The sequence below is a fragment of the Brachyistius frenatus genome, unplaced genomic scaffold, assembly GCF_029030835.1.
Source record: "Brachyistius frenatus isolate BFR_SWC_R1_liver_20210118 unplaced genomic scaffold, ASM2903083v1 Contig_278, whole genome shotgun sequence".
NCBI lineage: Eukaryota > Metazoa > Chordata > Actinopteri > Embiotocidae > Brachyistius > Brachyistius frenatus.
Window position 1 is genome coordinate 389294 of NW_027210877.1, and position 16282 is coordinate 405575.

At 40.6% G+C, this 16282-nt stretch overlaps 2 protein-coding genes across 4 annotated transcripts; both read right to left on the reverse strand.

Annotated features, from left to right (window-relative positions):
* Positions 1 to 1074: 1074 nt before the first annotated feature.
* On the reverse strand, positions 1075 to 8047 carry ccnt1 (cyclin T1). 3 transcript variants are annotated; one of them, XM_069721940.1, is made up of 9 exons: positions 7839 to 8047; positions 6346 to 6427; positions 6114 to 6242; positions 5424 to 5484; positions 4847 to 4909; positions 4666 to 4711; positions 4303 to 4466; positions 3252 to 3322; positions 1075 to 3134 (listed from the first exon to the last, which is right to left on the reverse strand). In XM_069721940.1, exons 1-9 carry the CDS (start codon positions 8009 to 8011, stop codon positions 1857 to 1859), a joined length of 2067 nt encoding a protein of 688 aa, XP_069578041.1. In that variant the 5' UTR covers positions 8012 to 8047; the 3' UTR covers positions 1075 to 1856. The 3 variants fall into 3 exon arrangements, with proteins under 3 accessions (XP_069578041.1, XP_069578040.1, XP_069578038.1); XM_069721939.1 differs by having other exon boundaries at positions 4666 to 4717; XM_069721937.1 differs by having other exon boundaries at positions 4666 to 4720.
* A 1043-nt stretch (positions 8048 to 9090) lies between these two features.
* sarnp (SAP domain containing ribonucleoprotein) lies at positions 9091 to 16060 on the reverse strand. The gene is made up of 11 exons (XM_069721924.1): positions 16007 to 16060; positions 14754 to 14853; positions 14434 to 14477; positions 14282 to 14352; positions 13801 to 13852; positions 12793 to 12866; positions 12020 to 12057; positions 11044 to 11069; positions 10863 to 10931; positions 10344 to 10430; positions 9091 to 10226 (listed from the first exon to the last, which is right to left on the reverse strand). The coding sequence occupies exons 1-11, from the start codon at positions 16037 to 16039 to the stop codon at positions 10185 to 10187; spliced, it is 636 nt and encodes a 211-aa protein (XP_069578025.1). The 5' UTR covers positions 16040 to 16060; the 3' UTR covers positions 9091 to 10184.
* Between the last annotated feature and the right edge of the window lie 222 nt (positions 16061 to 16282).

Below are 16282 nucleotides of genomic sequence, written 5' to 3' on the forward strand. Positions count from 1 at the left end.
AGGCAAACCTACTAAGATAAATATTCAGTGCATTTACCGTTTTCCCTGTTCCAACCAAGAGTTGAATAACTAATAAAACCTTTGCTGCCTGAGCAATGAGTTTTCTTTTTCCAGCATATCGTCCATATCTCGAGGGCACAGAATATATTTCACAATTCTATGGCTGATTTGTTGTACTGCATTACTGTTATCTGCTGAAAAAAACACGAGTTTCTTTTTGATAAACCGATAAAAAGAAAGCAGGTTAAGAGCAGTAATATTATACAGTCAAACCCACATAAAGCTTAATATGAATCAAATGTACAGGTGATACCCGATTCTTTCGCACCTCTTTCTGCTCACACACAAAATTTCAAACATTAAATTCAGATTAATTATTCATGCTCAAGACCCTGTGGAGGAGGTATATCGATAGCCTGCTTGCCGTCTATGATTTTTTACACAACTATAGAACACATGCAAAACACTTTCTGATGAATGATGGCTTGTGTGGATGGATTATAAACAACAATCTGGAGCTGAATATCCACCAGTTTTTACTTTGTAGGTTACAGTATGGAGTCAAAAAAGACAACTTTGACATGATTAAATCAGACCGGCGCGGACCGACAGATATACACTTGGGTTTTACACATTTAAAACACCCCTCCCCTCCCGCCCCCCGAGAAATGACAAAAACACAAAGATGACCTTTGATTATTGTGTATTGTTAATACTATGCTGCGTTCGATGGGGTCTCCACAAATCAGAAAACTAACCCTAACCCCGACATGATTTCAGGGTGCAGCTGATTAGAACACAGCTGAAAATTATGAATATCCATATATACTGCCTACTTTTATCTTTGCATTTTAGCTGTTACATGAGGAAAGAAAAATAAACTTACATTTCTTCTGTACATTTTTGTTTTTGTTGGCAATTTCCTTCATTGTGACCACACCGGGGGTAAGATATGTTTAAAAAAGCGTTGTGTGTTTGTCCTTGGTATGAACTTTAGTGTATCTGTTAGAGAACTGAATATGAACATTTTACAACCATTTAAAACAATGACTGCAACACTTAAGATCTAAAAAAAAAAAAAAAATACAAGCCTTCCTTAATTTACATTTTTTTTTTTTTTTTTGCAATTTTTCATACCAAAATGTAAAAAATATCTCATGTTTGTTTTAAAACATTTTTGCAATCTTTGTACAAATTAAACAAACAATGCAGAAAACCAAACAAAGACAAAAAAATATTGAAAAGATGGCTTTGGAGACATGCACTCTCAAACTAGCCTGTACAGTCTTGATGAAGACAGAGGAGGAACCTTAAAAAAGGTACAAAAGGGGACTAATGTTTTGTGTTTTTTTCTCTTTAAAAGCATTCAATTAATAAATAACATACTATAAAAACATTATAAAAAAAGACAATTGGTAAGAAGACCCGACAGGTACGTGATAGAAATCTTTTTTGTTTCCTCAATGATTTCATGACATTTGACTTCCTCTTGATCACATTTCATTTGAATTAAGCAGAAAAGGAATTTTTTTTTTTTTTTTATCTACACTTTCCTGTGAATCTTTTTTTTTATCTCACATTTTGTAAGCTTTTCAAGCCTCATCATTATTGCCCCACAAGAAGTACACAGTAAAAAGAAAAACAGAACAAACTCCTTTATAAACACCAGTACATTTCTCTGCTGTCACACTGAAGCCTATTTAAAAAAAAAAAAAAAAAAAAAAAAAAAAAATGCTGGGTGAGTTCAAAGAAAAATAAGATCATACAATACTCGATGTAACAAAGATCGATGATGTCAAGTAAAAATGTACATAACTCAGCCTCCTGAATAGGGTGGAGGGGGTGGGGGAGGAGACTCATTTGGGTAACGGCGGCAGGGGAGGAGGCGGTTCTGAGGGCAGGGGCGGCGGTCTGGGGTTGTTCCCTCTGGAGCCACCGGAGTACCGATACTCCCCGTACTGAGATCGGTACTCGAACATGGACGGCTGGGACGGCTGCACCCCCTGCGCGCTCAGCAGCGAGTTTAGCATTTCGAAAGTGTCCTGGTACTCGTTCGACTGCGCCCCACCCGCCGCTCCGTGCCCGTTAGTGTCCGTCTTGTCGCCTTTGGAGTAGACGCCTTGGTGGTGGGGCAGGCCGAGGCCCGGGAGGATGTCGGTGCCCAAAGGTTGCCCGGAGGAGGAAGACAGGGACGGCAGCTGGTAAGGGTTTCTGGAGGACTTGCCGACTTTGGAGGGAGGGTGAGTGCCTGCTGTGGGGTCCTGGGAGTGTGTCCTCTTACGCGAGGTGGAAGAGGATGAGGAACTCGTCCTAGAGGAGTCGCTGGGCACTTTTTTGCTGCTCCCCTGCGCTCCCCCGCCGGAGCCAGACGAATGTTTGTGTGAGGAGGAGGAGAGCGAGGCACCGCTGGAGGAGGAGGAGGAGGAAGAGTGGTGGTGGTGGTGATGGTGGTGGTGGTGGTGGTTGGACCGTTCCCTGTGCTTGTCCCTGCTCTTGCCCTCCTCTCCTGAACTCCCCCTTTGCTTCTCAGGCACTCGTATTCTCACTTTAATGTCCGGGTCCTGACCACGGGTTCCTCCTCCTCCTCCTCCTGCACCCAACGGGAAACGCACTTTCAGAGAGCTCCTGTCGTGCCTCTCCTTCTCCAGGGGGATTTTAAGGATAATGGGCGAGGGGTTAGACATGTCGGTGGAGGAGGAGCTGGACTGCTGGTGATGATGCTGCTGCTTCTCCTTCCTCTGCTGCTGACCAATGAGAGCTTGGGCTGCGTTGGCGTACTCCCGCTTCACGCTGGCCTCCATGTTCTCCAGCTTCCTCTTTTGGGCAGCCAGGACGTCGGCGTTCTTGGCGCGGTACTCGCTCAGCGACACTTTGGCCGGCGCGTGGACCTCGTGGTTGGGCTGCAGCTGCTCAGTTCCAGCCTGACACTTTCCGCTCCACGTCGGAGCGCTGCCGGATGCTCCGTCTTTGTCGCCCCCAGATGAGGAAGAGGAGGCGGAGGGCGGAGCCGAGAGGCTCATCAGGCCCGCCACGGTGCTCTCAGATGAAGCCATGGAGATCATGCTGATCATGGTGTCCCGCTGGTCGCCCTCCTCCTGGACTTTTGGCTTGACTTTTGGTGTCTGACCTCCAGCCTGGAACCCCAGAAGACAAGACAATCACAGTTAAAGCAAGTCTATTAAAGATGTCAACACAGCGCAGGAAGATGTGGCTGTAAAACTGTCAACAAAAAAGCTGGATAAAAGCTGTACCTTCCAGTTGCGAATCCGTTTCAACCGGCTGGGTGTTTTCTCCAGGATCTGCAGAAACTCGTGTGTGAGCTCTGCAGGAAGTTTAAGAGGCAAAATCAGCTGGACTTCATTAAAAGTTACAAATCCACCCCAACTGATGTATGACTTACGAGGGTAAATCGATAAGTTCCACGACTACAGCGCAGCACCGTGATGTGCACAGTGCAGGAGAAATATTCGACCCTGAGGATTAATGGGTACAAACTTCGTCACTTGAGCATCATCAGTTCCTGAGTTACACACGTTTTTTTATGAGCGGTGTTCTGGGTGCGTTGGGGATTTCACCGTGGACGTGACCAGAGGGCACACGTCAGATTTTGTCTCAAACTCTGGAAATCGTCAATGGAGACTCTTACGATGCTTCAGGAGGGCCGCAATTGGAGAGGTGTTCTGAGTGACATCCAGGTTTCAGAGGGCAGAACGTCAGCGTCCAAAACTGACAAAAGAGCATCAGGTCAGGAGAAGCAGGTGGGTTTTCTGTGATGTTGGTGTGCTGTGTGCCGTGAATTCATCCCAGGAAAGTCGCAGTGAAACCACGGAGCTCTGCTGGGACCTTCTGAGCCGTCTGAGAAAAAAAGTTCTGTATGGAACTCCTTCAAAACATAAATAAAGAGGAGGTGCGGTACAAACCATGCAAGTGAAGCCAGCACACTAGTTAAAATGAAGCACCGAGCGGTGGCGAACATGCCATTAAAAAATGTTATAGTTCCGAATGAATTTGGAGCAGTAGTTTTGCTTGAAATGCTCGTCCTTAGTGAAACATCACAGACCGACACACCCGGTCCACTGCTCACAAAAACAGGTGGCGCTCAGGAAACACCAAAATCTGTCGCAGTTCCTCATCAGGTCTTTCTGCTGCTCCGTGCATGTCACTGCGCTCCTCGAAATCCACGAGAGCTCCGCGAGCAGTAGTCTCAGAACTTATTGATTTACCCTCGTGTTTGTCCCTTGTCACATTATTCCCAACATCACGTGGTACGGACTGAATTACGAGGTCGTCGGCAGCACGTACCGTCCAGCAGCTCGAGGGTGACCGTCGGGTCGACGTACTCCCACCAGTGCTTCCCGTCCGTTGACACGGGGATCTCCCAGTTGGACCATTTGCAGGCGAGGTGGATGCATACGCAGGCCACGACGGGCGGACTGTACTGCAGGCAGAACGTGGTCAAGTGCAGACTACGTGGCAGGATGCGTCCGGGAGAGCACAGAAAAAAAAACACAAAGCAGAAAAAGAGACATTCAGTATATTGAGTTTTTTTTATGTTGATTACACATGATGACAACAAGCTGCAACTTCTGCACACCCTAAAAGCTGAGGAACAAGTGTCTATATAATTTTAAAACAACAATATTTCATAGTGAACTGTGAGTATACCTGTTAGTGGCCATGAAGTATGACGTTTGGGCCAGATCCTTGCTTGCTGGAACAACAATAGAACAAAGAAACACACTTAAAACCTACAACTTAACAAGTCTGATGTGCAAAAAACAACAAGAATTAAAAAAAAATGCTGAAATATCCAAACAAACAACAAGATTGAAGAGTTGATGCTCACCTCTGACGAGCTGCGTGCACTTCACAACATGAGTGTGCGGATGATCGATGGTGATTTCAAAAGCTGCAATAAAAAAAAAAAGGGGGACAAAAAAAAGATAGGAGAGTTTATTAAAGGAACTGCAGAAGTCAGACATATATATAAGATTTCGTTAAATCCAGTTTCCATGGTAATGATAACATTAACAAAAGTCCCTGCAAACCAGAAAGTGAGCAGTGTTGTATGTGGAAGAGTCAAGAGTGACGTGGACAACATGAAAAACATGTCAGTAAAAAAAATGCTTTTATTCTGTTTCCTGCTCCGTGTTGTTCACCACAAACTCTTCAAACAAATGTCTTAAAACTATGTAGAACAAAAGAGGGAAATGGAAAAAAGTTAAGAAACAAAAAAGCTGAACCAGCAGGTTAAGTGCTTCTAATATTGTAGCATGAATGTCACATTGCTGTTAACACGCGGGGGTTGAGGGGGGTCTCTGTGAACAAAATAAAACAGGTTAGCTGTCATTTTTTTTTTTTTTATAATCACGTGTTTCTGGAGGGAAAAACAATGGAGCCCAGTTCTGTCCTTCCAAACTTACCCAAGGTCTGGAGAATTATGCTCTCAAGAATGACCAGGTCTTGGGCTTGTTGCAGGTAAGCCTGAGGTTGAGAGGACAGCACGTTACACACCGGCAGGCCTCCGAGCAAAACAAGAGCAACTGGACGAGGCTTTTCAAAAGGTTTGGAGCATTTATCCAAGAGGCTTTCTGAGTTCAAATGAAAAAGGTGCGGTTACCGACGTTAAATATTGAAAGCCACCTTTTCTTGTAGCCTCAAGGATTAAAGCGACATCGTGTGCAGATGCTCTTGTTTTACAACAGCTAGACATCACATTACCTGGACGACTGAAAACCTACAAATTCATTTTGTTTTTTTTGTTTTTCAACCCGCGTAATCACCGGCAGCTTCGACATCAGAGGGAGCGGCTCAGAACAAAAATCACTCGATTGGGTGTACATAGATCACATGCAAAGTGAGAGCCGGCAGTAAAAAACATTCAAATAGCTGTTGTCTCTATGGGAGACAAGTGGCGTATTATTTGTTCTAGACAACGAGAATCATGTCGGGGAGTGTCAATAATTACAGCAACTTCAAATGTAATAACCAAGAAGGTTTCCCTGTCAAAGGGCTGCTAGTATAGATTTTGTCTTATTGAACACAGAAAATCAGACCTCACGACGTGTTCCTCACACGATTATGACTTATTTTCACCGAAGTCGAGCACTTACATCACTGCGAATGTCTGGCGAAGGCTCCTGAGGGTTGAGGCACGCGTGGGCCACCTTGATCACGTGCTCCAGCTTCCGCGGCTGCTCCTCCACCTTTGCAGCGAGGAAGAGCGCGGCGGGAGAAATAACCTGTTGATGGAGGAACCCCAAAAAATAACGCACGAGTCAATTGATTTAAGTGCTAACATCGGCATCGGAGTCTCGTCGGGTGAATACGAGGAACAATACTTACATTTCTGTGAAATCTGGTGAAAGACTGGACCATGTAGAAGCGATGCATGTACACAATAGCTGTATTGATTGTAAGTTGGGACCTGATACATGTTAGTTAAGGAAAATGTGGTAAACGGTGCATCAAAAAAGCTGTAATGAACTTTAAAAACTGAATGGAATCATTCGGCTACACGTGAAACAACACAACTGAAGAGGTTTAAATTAATGACTTCAAAAAATCATCATCACAACACAGAAAACAGGAAATCATATCTGGTCGGCCACCGGAGTGTCATAAAGCTGCGTTTGATATCCACATTGTAAAAAAACAGGTCTTGTATAAATATTTGGGTGTAATTATAGAACATCTGTTATCCTTGTAAGAACACATTGAACTGTGGGACTGTTTCAGGGCGAGTGTCCGTCCACTGCATTCAAATCCAAACCGATCCATCAAACGCTGCTCAAAGATCGGAAGCCAAACTCACAAGAAACTCATTGAAAAAATGTTTAATTGTTCCTGAAAAGTGATGAAATTAAAAGCATTTTTCTCATGTGTACCTGAAGCCTTTGATATGTCTTAGATTGAAGCAAATAAAGTGTGAAACAAATAAAAAATGAATGCTTCTTCCATGAAGATTATTCTAAAACTACCTCAACAGATTTGTTGGTACCTCCACAAAAAGATTAGAAGTAGCTGGGTTATAGTTATTTTTTCCAACTAATTGTTTTCCCTGATTCGAAGGTCTCGATAGTCGCAGTGACTGCATCACTTTTGGAAAACAACCCAGAAGATCCACCATCAGAGGAAACACTTTTAAATTCAAGTTGTTTAAAAAGAAGAAGTGTTTTCTCCAACAGTGAAGTGAAACGTGAAATAAAGCTTCTGAAGCACCGATCATCCACAAACTCATTATAATATTTAAGATCTGATCAAATGGGACTTGATTGTGTATTTTTGGTGTCAGTATACGAATTCTTTGTGATGCTGCCAGAAACCGTTTTACACATGTGTGACAGTCATCTTCATCATCATCTTCATCAGGAGGCTGTAATCACATCAGTGGCAGAACAACAAAGTTGAAGCCACAGCTGGTTGAACTCAGCAGCCGGAAGAAGTATTCCAGCAGCACGAGTCTTTAAGATTAAAACACACGAACCACCCGGAACCAACGTGTCGGAGGAAGAACACGTTGCTCCTCGACACACTTTGTTCATGGACATATGCAAGTGAGAGGCTAAGCTAATGCTAACGTCCTGAAGGCCCGCCGACCACGCAGGCCTCCGTTAGCCTCGTTAGCCTCCTGCGCCGCGCTCACATAACGTTACCGGGGTAACGGAGACGTAGTAAAACCTCAAACCACCGCGTGAAACAGCCGTGAGACATAAAAACCAACGAGAAGCCGTCGAACAAAAACCCGAGAAGCAGCAGCGGCGGCCCTCTCGACCCAGCCGGCTTCAGGAGGAGGAGAAGCTCGCTAGCTCGCTCGCTAGCGTCGGCTGAGAGGATACACGTTGAGCCGCTGGCCCATGTCCTGCAGCAGGTTGGCCGCCTGTTGTCGGTACGACAGCTCCTTGTCGGGGTCAAGTCCAGCTCGCCGGGACGGGTTGTTGTCGATCTGTTGCCGGGTGTAGTACCATTTGTTGTTACAGCTTGCGGGAAGAGAACGAAACGAAGCCGCCATCACTGAGAAGGACGAGAGTTTAAAATTTCTGCGCGTCACAGGAACTACGTCACACAGCAGCCCCGCGACGTCCCTGCTGTTCCGCTGGCGACCAGCAGGCGGCAATAAAATACCCCAAACAAGCTACTGAATCCCTGAGGTCGAGTCTTTGCCACTGAATGATATTAAAGTTGGACTGTATGGTTTTAATTTAGTCTGGTTTCTTTTTCTGTCACCATTCCATCATTTTCATTATGTTATATTAAACGTAGTAGGAAGAGGGTGACCCAGTGACCCATTTCATGAGGGACAGCACAGTATTTTTATCCCCAGTCCTGAGTTCCAAATATATAGACGATGTCCCACATTTTTACATATTTCCAAAAGTCAACAATGCAGGACAGAAACTTTTCTAAAATCGTACTATTATTATATTTTGTTTATTCTATGCTATACACCTTCAAGACTTCTGCAGCTTATTTGTTGCACTGAAAAAAACGTCCCAAAAAAATTGAAAGATTTGCAATCATGCATTGGGTAACACCTGAGCTCACAACACTTCAGGACAATGTAGGAAACCACAGAGCCGTGTTTACATATTTTTGGAGTGAATCAAGTCACCAGTAAACAAATCATGTACAAATCTGACTTTAGAAAATGTAGCTGAAGCTGTGGTACTTATTTCTTCAAATTTTATATCTATATACTGTATATTTCTTAGTCATGTACTGTATAGTCATACAGCAAATCTGCATCACTAATGTGCAATATACGAAACACTTTGTATCACCTACATGCAATAATGTTTTTCATGTGGAAACATCCTGTGTACATTTGTAAAGGTATAACATGTACTTAAGAGTATATACAAATAGTATAGAATATACATATACACATACAGCAGTAAATCTATGCTGGCCTTATCATGGGGTCAAATTTGATATCTTAATTTTCAAAACCAAAATAAAATTTAAAGCTAATAACAAACAAGGAAAGGCAATAAAAAAGTTATTTAAAATTGGGTTGTTGTTGTTGTTGTTGTTCAAATTTGATAAACAAACTCTAAAAATAAAAATTAAAAAGCAGAAAGGAAGCAGATATCAAAAAATTGAAAACCATTTATTTCAAATCACAAACTGTTATAAAATGGACAGATAACTGAAGCAGTGTACCGATGAAATCCCCCGAAAAAAGAAAACAAGAAAAAATCAACAGGCTGTCTGACGAATCAAAAGTACAATTAAATACAGAGATAAAAGGAGAGAAGACACTTAAATCTGATTCATGTTTTACTCCTGTACAGCCAATAATCTGATATATAATTTCGCCCTCTTTATGCTACTGATAACTAGGTTTTTGTTGTTCAAATTTACTTTAAAAAATGAATTTAACAAATATTTAAACGGCTGGATTGTTTTATATTCCAGCATATTTAAGTTTATTTTTTTATGACTTTTATAAAATGCTTTGTCATAACTGTAGTTAACAGTCTACAACAAACTAATCCACTGTAAAAAAAAAAAAAAAAAAAATAAAAAAATAAAAGCATCAAAATGATTCAATTTAGATTTAATCCACCTTTTATAGAGTAAAGAACTGGCACTTGTCTAAAATGCAGCTTCCTGCAGCTCCTTCAAAATAAAAGTATTCGCTGTTTTCAACCTGCTCTCATCTTCTATTTGATTTATAAAATTCCAGGTGTTTTTTACGCACCTTTTTATTTTCAGATTAAATGATAAATAATCACCTGAGATGTGGCAAACAAAACAAAAAACGATTCCCCTCTGAAGGTTTTTACTGTGAAGCAGTTGCAGGACCAAATACTGTTATCTACTGTTAGTAAAGACTTGATAAATGGACTTTACTGCAGCCGTGAGTGTTAGAAGGGGACAAATGTTAAAACAAAGAATCTCTGCTCGGACACAGGAACAAACAGTGACCCTCTAATCCTCATGAAAATGGTTATGAAAAAATGATAAGTGAAGAGCTTGAAAGGCAAAGAAAATGTCTGTCTAAAAATCAAAGAAAATTATCCTGAAAATATGAGATTTTTCTGTATTTCCCCCCCAAAAAAGAAATCAATTAATCGTTGTATTTCAGTGTACTTTTGATTAACAGGAATCCCATCAGTGATGTTTTGTCATTTTCAGGAGTCTCAGCCATGAAAACGCTTTACAAAAAGCAAAAACATTATTTACACTTTCCCAAATCTCTCGGCCCGCTTCATTTTCTTTGCCTGTGGAGAACAGAAAGAAAGAAAACATTAATACACAGCCGGTGTCATTCATTCATCCTTTGTGGTCATTTTGTGTGATAAAATATGTTAGAATTTAAGTCAACAATGGAACATTACCTCGGTGTCTTCTGCAGCAGCTGAACCTGCACTTGTTAAGATGCCGAACCTCTCCTTCCTCTTTTTCAGTTTTTCATCTTCTTCGATCTGAGGAAACAGGTTTTGTATCACGTCAAATGTTTGATGCATCAACTTGTTCCTTTTTTAAAAACGTTTTCTGTATATTATTGTATAAAATTTGTTGACGTGAAATTAGTTTGTATCTGTTTTTATGTGAAACACTGCATGACATATTCTTTCTTTGATCTGCATTTCTTGTATAAAATGTACCAAAAAAATAAAGTTTAATATTATTGTATAAAGCAGTTTTAGACTATTTGCTCTTGTGTGGTCTCTGAAGCTGAAATCTGAGACTCTGACTAAAAACAAAGTTTACGATGAGCTGCCTCTTCGCTTGATTTTATCACGGTAAAGACAAACTTCAGATTTTAAAGGTCAGAAAAGTTCCAAAACAAAACCCCTGAATTAATTTCACACCATGAATTTCTGCCTGATCAGCAGGAACAAACACAAACTCACCTTCTGCGAAACAGACGAAACGTTCATGCCAAACCGTTCCGCTCTCTTCTTCAGCTGATCCACGTTCACCTTCACGAGACACAAACGCAATTAAACGAACATCATCTCTTCGTTAACAGGAGAAATAAAGAAACGAAACATCGGCTAACGGGGATGTTTTTTGTTTTTTTGCAACACTTACAGGAGCTTTACTGTTTGCAACCGCACCTGTTTAGGAGACAGCAGACAGAAAACGTGTCAAATGCTGCATGTTTTCAAAGCAGTAAGACATATAATGATGTTATATTACATCATAAAAACATCGTACAAGTGTTTACTTCACACCAGCAACTCCCGTGTTCTGCGAGGTAAAATTACAGGTTTTTTTCCCCAAAGGAGTCTGGTGTCTTTAAAGAGAGCGATAAAAGGGTGGAGTTCCTGTCATAAAAGGGCTGACTGACAGCAAATTAAAGGTGAAAATATTCTAAATGTAGCGTACACTTAAAAAGATGAAGAAAATTTTAGGAGTGTCTTTGTTTGGGTGTTTTGTTGCCGACTCATCCAGAGCTACTCCTGTGTTCTGGGAGGTAAAATCCGTTTTTGTCAAAGGAGTCTGGTGTCTTTAAAGAGAGGGATGGAACTGTTTCAACTCAACGAGGTAAAGGGCTGTTGAATGAACGAACCACCGTACACTTACTGTACGTCATTATAGTTCCTCTTATACTTGGGAAGTACGAAGGTAGTTTTGTGTCTTTTCTATGCAAGCATAAAAAAGTTTTTTGATTCTTAATTCGCAACTAAACAGGTCGGATTCACAATCAAAACTTTGTGAGACAATAAAGAGGCTGTTTTCATCAGTCTGTGACACAAACCAACAAAACAGTAAAGAATAATTTGGTTTCAATCAAAAAAAAAAAAAAAAAAAAAAAAAAAAAAGGTTCCCAATAACAGAGTTTTAAGAACAAAAGGTTCCTGCAGTTTGAAAGCAGCTATAATATGATGAAACGAACAAACAGGATTTCTTATGTGGTTCAAATCAAACCGCTTTCCTGCCAACAAATCACACTGAAAGAATCGATATGTACACAAAAAAACAGTCATTTCAAAATCACAGATTCCCTTTAGTTTACATCAGAACACAGAAAGTCAGTTGAGTGAAGTGAAGAGTGACAACAGACCTGGAGATGGACTTGAAGCCTCAGCAGGTAAACAAAACCTAAAGAAGAGGGGATGATACATTTCAACATAACATTTTATTTATGGTGCTTTGGGGGTTATTTTGCAGTTTTGTCTCGGGTACAAAAACCCTTGAGAACAAAGAGCCGACCGTCTGAATCAATATGGACAGGGGAAAAAAAAAGTCGCTATGCCTGAGTTTTGAACCTGGTTAAACAGGTTCGTATTATATGAATACTTGATGCATTAAATTCTTCTTTCCACGACAACATAACTCAGTAATGGATCCATCATCGTTGTCATTGTAGTCTCAAATAGCCAAGACTTTTCTCCTCCGTATGTCATTCTGCTGCAGCGGGGAAAAAGGCTCCGGATTTCTATGTATGTCTTGAAAACAATCAGTCGTCTCAGATGGATTTCAGCTCAGAAAGCAGTGCCGGTGCCTTTGCTAAATATCGTCAGGGGAACTTGTTTTGGTGGAAAGAGTTGCACAAGAAAAGAAAGTCTGACAGTAAAATATCTGAAATCCTCCACATCTTCATCAAAACTTGACATTTTCAGTGCTTTGGTTTTGTTTTTTTCCAATGTAAACATGACTAAAATTAAATTAAAACGTAAAACTGCACATTAAAACTGTGTCAAGACTCATTAAATTCTTTGCTAACCTATTCTCTTTTTTTTTTAGCATCATCAATGTGTTCCTGACAGGAAAGATGGACAAAACTATCAAAATAAAATCCAAAGTTATTCAAAAAGAGTCGTAATGAAGCCACACCTGGCTGCCCGTATGGCCTTCTTGCTTTCAGAGGTTGCCGGCATGTTGAAGCGTTCGGCTCTCTTCTGTAGTCTCTGTTGAACAAAAATAAGTCAAACTTAATATCTGAACATTATAGATAGATAGATAAATTACACTTTATTAATCCCACAGTGGTGAAATTTATTCGTCATAGCAGCATGTACACAGTATGAACAAATTTACAAATGACTGCTGTCGGAACAAACGACCTGCGGGTGGCGCTCCTTCCTACACTGAGGGTGCAGCAGTCTGCCACTGAAGGAGCTGCTTAAAGCTCCTACAGTTTCATGGAGGGGGTGAGAGATGGTGTCCATGATTGATATCAAGGTTTAAAACAGTCGCGACAAAAACATTCAACTGATAGTTTAATGACGGCCGGAAAAATCAGACTCGCTTCTTTATTACACCGAAGAAGAAAAGTAAAACAGCTGCTTAGACGTCACATACGTCGGAGAGTTTCATCACTCCCATATTGTTTCTGGAAATGTCCGAAAATATCCATGTTATGGGGGGAAATGGTAGATGAAGTGTAAAAAAGAAATACTCAGATAAAAGGTGCTGCATCTTTAAAGAAAAATAAGTGCTGACATTGTTAATGGGATGTAAAAAGATAATTAAAAGAAGTACCGGAAAGGTGATGACCTCGACAAAAAAAAACAACAACAAAAAAACACTGCACATTGAGTCTGAGAACAGCATCATTAAAGGCTGCACTCATCCAGGCTCAGAAAACACCCAAAATGCAGCTTTCATATGAGCTGATTTTTTAAATGTTATGATAAATTGCAGTGACTTTATCTTTCCTGTCAAGTTTAATTGAATATTTTTTTCCACAGATTCAGGAGTTTTTGTATTTTACAAATATGAGAGTTACTGCATGCAAAAGTCTCCTTTCACCTGCACATATCATCAATTAAATAAATATGGTTTTTTTCAGGCTTGTTGAATGGGAGGTTTTATGAGTGTGTGTAAACATGTCATACGTACTTCGCTGCCAGTCGACGGAGGAGTTATCTTCACCACCTTCGTCTCAGCAGGTCTGAAAGCAGAACAAATAAATGAGGACACTTCGTCTTTTTACATCGAATCCGATGACCTACGAAAATCAAACACAAGATGTGAGCACGTTGGGCAAATCAGCATGTCCGTTCTTTTTAGTTGTGCTGGTTGCCTAGCAACCTTTACAGTGATGACAAACCCACTGAAAATTGCCATCATGATTCACACGTCCATCCATCCAGTCCACCCTCACCCGTTTCAACATATTCAGCATGTTTTTATGATTTTGGTCATATATTATCAAAGAAATTCATTATCACGGAGTTAGACTGCACAAAAGACATGTTTGAGTTCTCTCTGCTTCTAACCAGGATTGTGACGTTTCCTTAAAAGGTGCAGGAACAGTCAAGAAGTACAGAAGTACTCCGGGACAGAAATAAGGACATAGATTAAATGAAGATGAACTTACTGCTCAGACTCAGTAGATTCAGAATCCTTGTCGACTTTTACGTTGTTGGAACTCTCGACTTTAGTGAAGTCCTGAAATAAAAATGGAAAACGTTAATCTTTCCTTCACAAAAATAAACTAATCCGGACTGAGAGTGAAAAAGAAGAGATTACCACTGCGTCCTCTGCCAGCACGTCGTCTACGTCCACATCTTCTTCTGTTGTTTGGAATATAAAAGAAATAAGTTTCCAGAGAGAAAGAGGGGCAGAGATCCGTGAAAAAAAAAAATGCAGAAAAAACAGGAACTATAAAGAGGATACTAAATCTAATCATACAAGAACAAACAACATCTAGATTGTACGTGAAAAACTATTTATCTCAGCCTTACTGAATGCATGTTGGACCACCTGTGCACGTGTAACTCGGCTGTTCTTTCTTTTATAAGTGCATGGTACTACGTGAATGTGAGGACAGCATGGAGACGCGGCCTCACCGTGCTCCTCCAGGTAGGCCTGCAGTCGGGCGATGAGCTCCCCTTTGTTTCCTTTGGTGTCCAGACCGCGAGCATCACACTCCTGCCTCAGCTCAGCAAGCTGCAACAGAAAACACAGGCACTTCATTCAACGACCAGTAAACAACATCTATGGATCATTCAGAGTAAACGGGACAAAGTATGAGGAAATCTGTGCTGCAGCTGTGAAAATAAACAACAAAAACGCATAAAAAAATATAAATATTGAAAGAATTTATTTTTTTCAAAACTAAAGAAATCCAGACCTAAGGTAGCGTTGCCTAAGTGACCCTGAAGATTCCCTAACTTAAGGATTTATCAAATAAGTTTTTAGCCTTTTAAAATGGAGATTTGACACAATGGATATTGAAATTAATATTTTTTTATTGAAAACGAAAGTGTTTCCAACATCTTACAAAAGATCTGTGTGCAGTCGAAGTTGATAACAGCTCCACCAAACTATGATGTTTCCCTCTAAACTTCTTCATGGTTTCATTTTAATATAATTAATGTTTGGAAGTTCAAACGTCTGAAAACAGATTTGTGGATCAGAACTTCCTTCTCAGTAATCATGAGTCGACCATTTATCTGCTTCACTATTAATAATCGAATGATGTCATATATAAAAAATGCACCAGTCAGAGGGACCAAACTAGCAGTTTTAATACTTTAATTGCATTTTGCTGCTTATACTTCTTTACTTTTATTAAAATAAAGGATCTGAATACTTCCTGCAAGTTGAATTAAGCCACAGATGAGTCGTGTCGTGCAGTTTTTACACATTGTTATTAATGAATTAATGATTATTAATCATACTAAATCTCCCCACTGTCCGATTAATAAAGTCTAAATTTAATCATTCATCCGTTCTTGAAGTAGTTCGCGTGCTACAGGTATTTTTAGCGGGCTAATGATTAGCTAAGTTGTAGTTGAATGATGCCGTTAATCGAATGAAACCAGGACCCAGATGAACTGTTTTAAAGTAATATTACATGTTCAGTATGTTCATTTCCTCCCGGCGAAGTTAACGGCCTGGATTTCGCCTTTAGCTCGGTTGTTAGCTGCAGCTCATTGAGCACACGCCGGCTGCTAGCGTCCACATTTTCTTCTTCGAACCACCTTATTATGCGTCACCCCGCTCTCTGGTCCCGCAGCTACACCGGCTAAAACCAACACTCCGCTAATATAAAGACCTGAGGTTTATAAAAACAGATATATTTTAGAATACGACCCACCTTCAGCTTCTGCAGCTCTATCACTTCGGCCATCTTTCTTTGTTGATGTTTCACTTCCTCCAATCAAACTTCTGACCTCCTTCACTCCGACTTCGTTTCCCCACAGCGCCTCCTGGTGGACAAACAGAGACACTGCTGGCGTATAGGACCACGCAATGTGGTGATTTTTGAAGAGAAAGAAGTAAATGCAACCTATGCAATTATTATTTTATTTTATTAAAAATGAATATGAGTTTAATACGAATATAAATACAAATACAATACATACAAGAACAA